The 9318-nt window shown below is 42.5% G+C and overlaps 1 protein-coding gene across 1 annotated transcript in view; it reads right to left on the minus strand.

The window, feature by feature from the left end:
- cmn (calymmin) overlaps positions 1–7716 on the minus strand; it is a 75516-nt gene extending 67800 nt beyond the window's left edge. Inside the window, exons 1-14 of the mRNA XM_031799921.1 lie at positions 7671–7716; positions 7368–7418; positions 7189–7242; positions 7044–7088; positions 6710–6760; positions 6535–6585; positions 6390–6440; positions 6183–6236; positions 6013–6066; positions 5420–5470; positions 5244–5312; positions 5093–5146; positions 4878–4979; positions 4746–4784 (exon numbers count right to left, since the gene is read on the minus strand). Coding sequence (XP_031655781.1) covers positions 4746–4784; positions 4878–4979; positions 5093–5146; positions 5244–5312; positions 5420–5470; positions 6013–6066; positions 6183–6236; positions 6390–6440; positions 6535–6585; positions 6710–6760; positions 7044–7088; positions 7189–7242; positions 7368–7398 — 706 coding nt within the window. The 5' untranslated portion in view covers positions 7399–7418; positions 7671–7716. The remainder of the gene's footprint in view (positions 1–4745; positions 4785–4877; positions 4980–5092; positions 5147–5243; positions 5313–5419; positions 5471–6012; positions 6067–6182; positions 6237–6389; positions 6441–6534; positions 6586–6709; positions 6761–7043; positions 7089–7188; positions 7243–7367; positions 7419–7670) is intronic.
- Positions 7717–9318: the final 1602 nt, after the last annotated feature.

Below are 9318 nucleotides of genomic sequence, written 5' to 3' on the forward strand. Positions count from 1 at the left end.
GGTGTGTCCAAACTTAACTGGGACTGTATGTATCTACTGTATTTTAGTCAAGGCCATCCTATTAAAATATTGCTGCACATATACTATTCTATCCACGTATACTACATATATAGTACATATTCTATCCACATTTTGTCCTAATGTCTATACATCCCATCACATATATACAAAAGTATGGGGACACCCCTTTAAATTAGTGGATTCGGCTACTTCAGCAATACCCGATGCTAACAGATGTATAAAATCGAGCACACCACCATGCAATCTCCATAGACAAACATTGGCAGTAGAATGGCCTTACTGAAGAAATCAGTGACATTTCACGTGGCACCATCCCTATGGTGAAGCATGGTGGTGGCAGCATGGTGGAGGCCAGGATCAAGGGAAAGATTAACGTAGCAAAGTACAGAGATCCTTGATGAAAACCTGCTCCAGAACGCTCAGCACCTCAGACTGGGGTGAAGCCCATCCAACCTGACAGAGCTTGAGAGGATCTGCAGAGAAGAATGGGAGAAACTCCCCAAATACAGGTGTGCCAAGCTTGTAGCGTCATACCCAAGAAGACTCGAGGCAGTAAACGCTTCAACAAAGTACTGAGTACAAAGTACATAAGTCTGAATACTTATGTAAATGTGAAATGTTTTTTTACACACATTTTACAAAGAAAGTCTGAAAACATGTTTTTGCTTTGTCAATGGGGTATTGTGTGTAGATTGATGAGGGGGGAAAACTATTTAATCCATTTTCGAATAAGGCTGTAATGTGTTATGCGGTCTGAATACGGTCCAAATGCACTATATATACACTGCTCAAAAAAATAAAGGGAACACTTAAACAACACAATGTAACTCCAAGTCAATCACACTTCTGTGAAATCAAACTGTCCACTTAGGAAGCAACACTGATTGACAATAAATTTCACATGCTATTGTGCAAATGGAATAGACAACAGGTGGAAATTATAGGCAATTAGCAAGACACCCCCAAAAACGGAGTGGTTCTGCAGGTGGTGACCACAGACCACTTCTCAGTTCCTATGCTTCCTGTCTGATGTTTTGGTCACTTTTGAATGCTGGCGGTGCTTTCCCTCTAGTGGTAGCATGAGACGGAGTCTACAACCCACACAAGTGGCTCAGGTAGTGCAGCTCATCCAGGATGGCACATCAATGCGAGCTATGGCAAGAAGGTTTGCTGTGTCTGTCAGCGTAGTGTCCAGAGCATGGAGGCGCTACTAGGAGACAGGCCAGTACATCAGGAGATGTGGAGGAGGCCGTAGGAGGGCAACAACCCAGCAGCAGGACCGCTACCTCCATCTTTGCGCAAGGAGGAGCAGGAGGAGCATACAGCCCAACACCGTGCAGGACGTTTGGCATTTGCCAGAGAACACCAAGATTGGCAAATTCGCCACTGGCGCCCTGTGTTCTTCAGAGATGAAAGCAGGTTCACACTGAGCACGTGACAGGCGTGACAGAGTCTGGAGATGCCGTGGAGAACGTTCTGCTGCATGCAACATCCTCCAGCATGACCAGTTTGGCATTGGGTCAGTCATGGTGTGGGGTGGCATTTCTTTGGGGGCCGCACAGCCCTCCATGTGCTCACCAGAGGTAGCCTGACTGCCATTAGGTACCGAGATGAGATCCTCAGGCCCCTTGTGAGACCATATGCTGGTGTGGTTGGCCCTGGGTTCCTCCTAATGCAAGACAATGCTAGACCTCATGTGGCTGGAGTGTGTCAGCAGTTCCTGCAAGAGGAAGGCATTGATGCTATGGACTGGCCCGCAGACCTGAATCCAATTGAGCACATCTGGGACATCATGTCTCGCTCCATCCACCAATGCCACATTGCACCACAGACTGTCCAGGAGTTGGCGGATGCTTTAGTCCAGGTCTGGGAGGAGATCCCTCAGGAGACCATCCGCCACCTCATCAGGAGCATGCCAAGGCATTGTAGGGAGGTCATACAGGCACGTGGAGGCCACACACACTACTGAGCCTTGTTTATTGTTTAAACTGAAAAATTGGGCGTGCTAAATTATTCAGCCCCCTTAAGTTAATACTTTGTAGCGTCACCTTTTGCTGCGATTACAGCTGTAAGTCGCTTGGGGTATGTCTCTATCAGTTTTGCACATCGAGAGACTGAATTTTTTCCCCATTCCTCCTTGCAAAACAGCTCGAGCTCAGTGAGGTTGGATGGAGAGCATTTGTGAACAGCAGTTTTCAGTTCTTTCCACAGATTCTCGATTAGATTCAGGTCTGGACTTTGACTTGGCCATTCTAACACCTGGATATGTTTATTTTTGAACCATTCCATTGTAGATTTTGCTTTATGTTTTGGATCATTGTCTTGTTGGAAGACAAATCTCCATCCCAGTCTCAGGTCTTTTGCAGACTCCATCAGGTTTTCTTCCAGAATGGTCCTGTATTTGGCTCCATCCATCTTCCCATCAATTTTAACCATCTTCCCTGTCCCTGCTGAAGAAAAGCAGGCCCAAACCATGTGTTGCTTTTACGCCAAACATAACGTTTTGCATTGTTGCCCAAAAGTTCAATTTTGGTTTCATCTGACCAGAGCACCTTCTTCCACATGTTTGGTGTGTCTCCCAGGTGGCTTGTGGCAAACTTTAAACGACACTTTTTATGGATATCTTTAAGAAATGGCTTTCTTCTTGCCACTCTTCCATAAAGGCCAGATTTGTGCAATTTACGACTGATTGTTGTCCTATGGACAGAGTCTCCCACCTCAGCTGTAGATCTCTGCAGTTCATCCAGAGTGATCCTGGGCCTCTTGGCTGCATCTCTGATCAGTCTTCTCCTTGTATGAGCTGAAAGTTTAGAGGGACGGCCAGGTCTTGGTAGATTTGCAGTGGTCTGATACTCCTTCCATTTCAATATTATCGCTTGCACAGTGCTCCTTGGGATGTTTAAAGCTTGGGAAATCTTTTTGTATCCAAATCCGGCTTTAAACTTCTTCACAACAGTATCTCGGACCTGCCTGGTGTGTTCCTTGTTCTTCATGATGCTCTCTGCGCTTTTAACGGACCTCTGAGACTATCACAGTGCAGGTGCATTTATACGGAGACTTGATTACACACAGGTGGATTGTATTTATCATCATTAGTCATTTAGGTCAACATTGGATCCTTCAGAGATCCTCACTGAACTTCTGGAGAGAGTTTGCTGCACTGAATGTAAAGGGGCTGAATAATTTTGCACAGGCAATTTTTCAGTTTTTGATTTGTTAAAAAAGTTTGAAATATCCAATAAATGTCGTTCCACTTCATGATTGTGTCCCACTTGTTGTTGATTCTTCACAAAAAAATACAGTTTTATATCTTTATGTTTGAAGCCTGAAATGTGGCAAAAGGTCACAAAGTTCAAGGGGGCCGAATACTTTCGCAAGGCACTGTATGTAAAGAAAAAAGTATTTCATAATAATATTTCATTCATTCAGATCTAAGATGTGTTATTTTAGTGTTCCCTTAATTTTTTGGAGCAGTGTATATAGTAACAGTCAAAAGTTTGGACACACCTACTCATTCAAGGGTTTTTGTTGTTGTTATTTTTTTAAACTATTTTCTAATAGTGAAGACATCAAAACTATGAAATAATGTAGTAACCAAAAAAATCGAATCAAAATATATTTTATATATTTGAGATTCCTCAAAGTAGCCACCCTTTTCAGCTTTGCACACTCTTGGCATTCTCTCAACCTGTCGGGAGCTTCGTGAAATGGGTTTCCATGGCCAAGCAGCCGCAAACAAGCCTAAGATCACCATGTGCAATGCCAAGGGTCGGCTGGAGTGGTGTGAAGCTCGCCACCATTGGACTTTGGAGCAGTCGAAACTCGATCCAACGGAGTTTGGTGGAGGAGGAACAATGGTTTGGGGCTGTTTTTCATGGTTCGGGCTAGGCCCCTTAGTTCCAGTGAAGGGAAATATAAAACGCTACAGCATACAATGACATTCTAGACTATTCTGATCTTCCAACTTTTGTGGCAACAGTTTGGGAAAGACACTTTCCTGTTTCAGCAAGACAATGCCGCTGTGCACAAAGCGAGGTCCATACAGAAATGGTTGGTTGAGATCGACATGGAAGAACGTGAATGGCCTGCACAGAGCCCTGACCTCAACCCCATCAAACACCTTTGGGATTAATTGGACCACCGACTACGAGCCAGGCCTTATAGCCAAACATCAGTGCCTGACCTCACTAATGCTCTTTTGGCTGAATTTGCAAGTCCCCAGAGTAATGTTCCAACATCTAGTAGAAACCCTTCACAGAAGAGTGGAGGCTGTTATAGCAGCAAAGGGGGACCAACTTTATATTAATGCCCACGATTTTGGAATAAGATGTTCGACGAGCAGGTGTCCATATACTTTTGATCATGTAATGTATTTAACTCACCTTAGAAGTGTTTACTTTGCAGGCTGACTAGCATCTATAGAGTTGCAATGTCCCATAAATTTAATGTCCAAATCAAGTTTAAGTATGTACAATACATGTGTTGCAGAGACATAATTCAAATGAAAGGCAACAGCTAATCATTGACAGATTGACAAATTATAATTTTGATTCCCATGATTCGATGTACCGCGATTGATCCAAACCCAAACTTCCACACTGTGGCGAAGTGAGAAATGTGATCCTTCAAATAGTCAAAAATTATGTGTATAGTCTTCCTGAATATCTTAAAACATACTAACTTGGTAAAACACAAAATGTACACAAAGAAAAAGGGAGATTTACCATTGGGTTTAACACCTTGTCCATTGGGACCGCCGTAACCTACAGAGAGAATCACAAATGGTGTAAATAAACAAAACACTTTTCATATCAACAGCTGAGGAAGACTTATTCAAAACACAATGCTAAGCTTACCCTGCGTGGGTCTTTTTTGGCCTCCTCCATTAGAGTATCCAGCCGAGAGGCCACCACCCAGGCCAAGACCAGCCCTGGCATAGGCACCATTTGGCCTGTAGCCTGGTTAGACAACGGACAAGGGTCAAAAGTATACAAGGATATACTATAATATTCCAAATGATTAGTTACACATTTTTTTTTTAAATAGCTCAGATAGTTTTGTATTGACTCACCATTCATTGGCTGTGAGCCATATCCATTACCGCCATACCCATTGCTGCCATACACTGGAAACACAAATGACAACATTAATAGTTAGTTAAAACAAGCATCTATGAAAAGTGATTTCATATACCCATACACAATTTTCAGTTTCTCACTTACCTCCCCTCCTGTTTGTAGCTAGTTGAGGTACCCCCAGACCCTTTCGAGTCCCCACTCCAAGAGAAGCACCTGGTACCAAAACAAGAACAAAGGAGCAAATATGTGGTCATTGTGATAAATTATAGATTATTATGCTATAAAGAAATGGTGGGTGGCTAGAGAACACAGTACTTTACCTGCACCAAAAGGTGGTCGGCCGTATCCTTTCATGGGTCCTTTCATGCCAGCTGTGAAACACATACAATACACAAAACAACATGATGTGACCCAACTCAAACTCCTCCACCATTAAACGCACACGGACATGCAGAAGTCACCTCGGAAAAGATGAGGAAAGCTACAAGCTACAAGCTAACAAGACTAGCATCCAGTGCTAGTGTAAACTCATTAATTTAGTCATGCTGAATGAATATTGGCAATATATAGGCGGGTTGACAACGTCACGAAAACGATTACACTCGCTTCAATTGGGCAAAAGGCTGTGTGTTGTTGTGATTCTGATGGCCAGATAGTTAGCAACAATGACAAGAAACTGCCATGTAGGGATTCGTAAGTGGCTCGTTTCAGGTAGCTTAACCTTGTTCTTGATATCATTTCTTGTTTTGAGGTGTTTTGACTCATTTCATGTCCATGCTAACATTACTTAAATTCGCTAGCTAACCGACAACTAACAATGTATCGGTTTTTGATGCTAAACAACCAACCCATCTATATGCCCATTTTAGTTGTACAGACTCTGAAGTACAACACATAAGTACAACACACACACCATTTGGATTCGGAACACCATGTCCATTGGGTGCACCAGCTCCAGCTCCTTGACCTAGAGGTTTCAGGTAAATGACACCACACCATTTATTATTATAAATTGATATTTAAACAATATTATAAAATTCTATTGATATTTAAACACACTTTAGAAAATGTATTTAGGCGTACCATTGTGCTTAGCTCCTTGTCCGTTGGGCACAGCAGCTGGAGCAGCACCGTAACCTATAAATAAATTATTAAAAGTAACGGAACCCGAAACAATCGTTCATAGACGGTTTGGGAACAAGTAATCATTTTCAGTCTCAATGAAAATTTACTTGGCAATGGCATCATTATGAGCTTTGATTGCGGCACCAATATAAGAGTTTACTATACCATTGTGTTTAGCTCCTTGTCCATTGCCATTAGGCACACCGGCACCATAACCTGGAAATAACACAGTTGTCACAACAAAACAATTATTATATACTGCAAATTCACCATGAATGATATGGACAGAAACAAAGCCAAGGAGGTTTACCATTAGCCTTAGCACCATTTCCATTAGGCACAGCTGCAGGAGCACCATAACCTAGAGATAAGGCAAATGTTAATTCAAATAAACCAAATGGTACTTGTGCCACTTACTGAACCTCTGAATACCAATATAATTACTAAAACACAAAAGTGATACTCAAGGGGAAAAAATGATTTACCTTTTGATTTTTGACCATTTCCATTGGGTACAGCAGCTGGAGCACTATAGCCTGCAACAGGGACGTCAGTGTTACAGAGAAAGCATGATTGTACCAGATTAACAAATACATCTGATATGGTAGCAGTACAGATAAGGGGATCATTTTACCATTGTGTTTAGCATAACCTAGAGATCAGACAGCTGTTAACTCGAACTGTTAACAGCAGTTAACAACAGCTGTTAACTCGAACCACATGGTAGTTGTGTCACTTACTGAACCCCTGAAAACCTAATACCTATATAATTACTAAAACATACAATTGACACTCAAAGGAAAAAAAGACGTGATTTACCTTTTGACCTTTGACCATAGGGTACAGCAGCTGGAGCACCATATCCTTCAACAGGGATGTCAAAGTGTTACAGAAAATACATGATTGTACCAGACCTCAACAAATAAATCCGATATGACATAGTGCAGATAAGTGGGTAATTTACCATTGGGTTTAGCACCATTTCCATTAGGCACAGCTGCAGGAGCACCATAATAACCTAGAGATCAGACAGGTTAAAACCAATAGTCAAAGTTGTATCATTACTGAATCTCTGAAAAAGTACTAATGCAGACTACTTGCACAACAACAAAAATCAGCATGAAAGAAAAAAGGAAGATTAACCATTGAGTTTAGCACCATTTCCATTGGACATAGCTGCAGGAGCACCATAACCTATAGAAATCAAACAAACATTGCATGTAGATTAAATCGGTGCACTCCACAGGTGTAAACCCTCCATATGTCATTTAGCTATTGAATAAACTCAACTCTCATGGAACAACGTGCCACACCCCACCAACCCTGCTGTACATACACTGATGAGGTGTCATCAATTCAACACCAACCAAAACATGTTTTCCGACTGTAGTATTGTGCAAGAAACATAATGTAAACAGAGAAACACAGTGCAAAGTGAGTATTTACCATTGGGTTTGGCACCGTTTCCATTGGGCACTCCGGCTCCAGCACTGTAATCTAAACACCCAGGTGTTACCAACATATACTGTATAACATATGAAAATTATGAACACATAAAAGGTTGGCATTGGCATTGCAGGTATAAAAGGTTATACATCGGGTTATGGTTCGTTCCACCAAATGAGTATTATTGGCGTAGTGTACCCTAAAAAAAGGTTTTATTTCACCTAATTTTAACATGATCATAAAGAGCACATGTACAACTTAATAAAAAACACGTTGTCCCATTTCAAGAGGTTAAATGAAAACATGACTATTGTAAGTGTCTATTAAGTGCCAAATAAAGTAACAGGGTTGACCGTAACAGGGTTGACCGTAACAGGGTTGACCGTAACAGGGTTGACGATTTCATCTTAAAATCAGCCATAAATCCCCTTGTGACAGGGGGAATGGAAGCTTGTTGGGTGCAACAGGGAGGGGCCATTGAATGCAAGCTTCACAAAAAATTCATAATCATAAAACATTTCTAGCCTATACTGTATATGGTTAACATCTTATGCTCGACCCGCTCAGTTTTCCACCACAAAACATCAGAAAACGGCCCAAAAGAGTAGAACCAGCTGATCTGCTTTTACACTATGATTCAATGTTTATTTTTTATATATTTATAAAGGAATCGTGTCACCGTATCCTGAGGGGGAAGAGGCATTGTCGTGCCCTCTTCACAACTGTGTTGGTGTGATTGGACCATGATAGATCCTTAGTGATGTAGACACTGAGGAACTTGACGCTCTTGACCCGCTAAACTACAGCCCCGTAGATGTAAATGTGGGTTGTTCAGCACTCCGTTTCCTGTAGTCCAAGATAAGCTCCTTTGTATCGCCCATATTGAGGGAGAGGTTGTTGTCCTGGCACCACTGCCAGATCTCGGACCTCCTCCCTATAGGCTGTCTCGTCGTCGTCGGTGATCAGCCCTACCACCGGCGAGTCGTCTGCAAACTTAATGATGGTGTTGTAGTCGTGTGCGGCCACGCATTCGTGGGTACAAGAGGGGACTGAGCACGCACCCCTGAGACGCCCCACGTGTTGAGGATCAGCATGGCAGATGTGTTATTGCCTACTCTCACCACCTGAGGGCAGTTCGTCAGGAAGTCCAGGATCCAGTTGCAGAGGGAGGTGTTCGGTCCCAGGGTCCTTAGTGAAGACCTTGAATGGGCACTATGGTGTTGAACGTGGAGCTGTAGTCAATGAACAATATTCTCACGTAGGTGTTCCTTTTGTCCAGGTGGGAAAGAGCAGTGTGGAGTGCAATAGCGATTGAGTCATCTATGGATCTGTTGGGGAGGTATGCGAATTGGAGGGGGTCCAGGGTGTCTAGGATGATGGTGTTAATGTGAGCCATGGGCAGCCTTTCAAAGCACTTCATGGCTACAGATGTGAGTGCTGCGGGACGGTAGTCATTCAGATAGGTTACGTTGGTGTTCTTAGGCACTTAAAATGAGGGACAGACATTTCATGTGATTAGATGAATCACTAATCACATTAAATAAATAATAATCTTCAGAAAGGACTGTCAAAGCAACAAGATAACGAGGGCTTTACAATGATGAGAATTGGGAGACATTTTGGGGTTGTGGGTTCAAATCTTCAGAGA

Source organism: Oncorhynchus kisutch, linkage group LG20 (assembly GCF_002021735.2).
Source record: "Oncorhynchus kisutch isolate 150728-3 linkage group LG20, Okis_V2, whole genome shotgun sequence".
Taxonomy (NCBI): domain Eukaryota; kingdom Metazoa; phylum Chordata; class Actinopteri; order Salmoniformes; family Salmonidae; genus Oncorhynchus; species Oncorhynchus kisutch.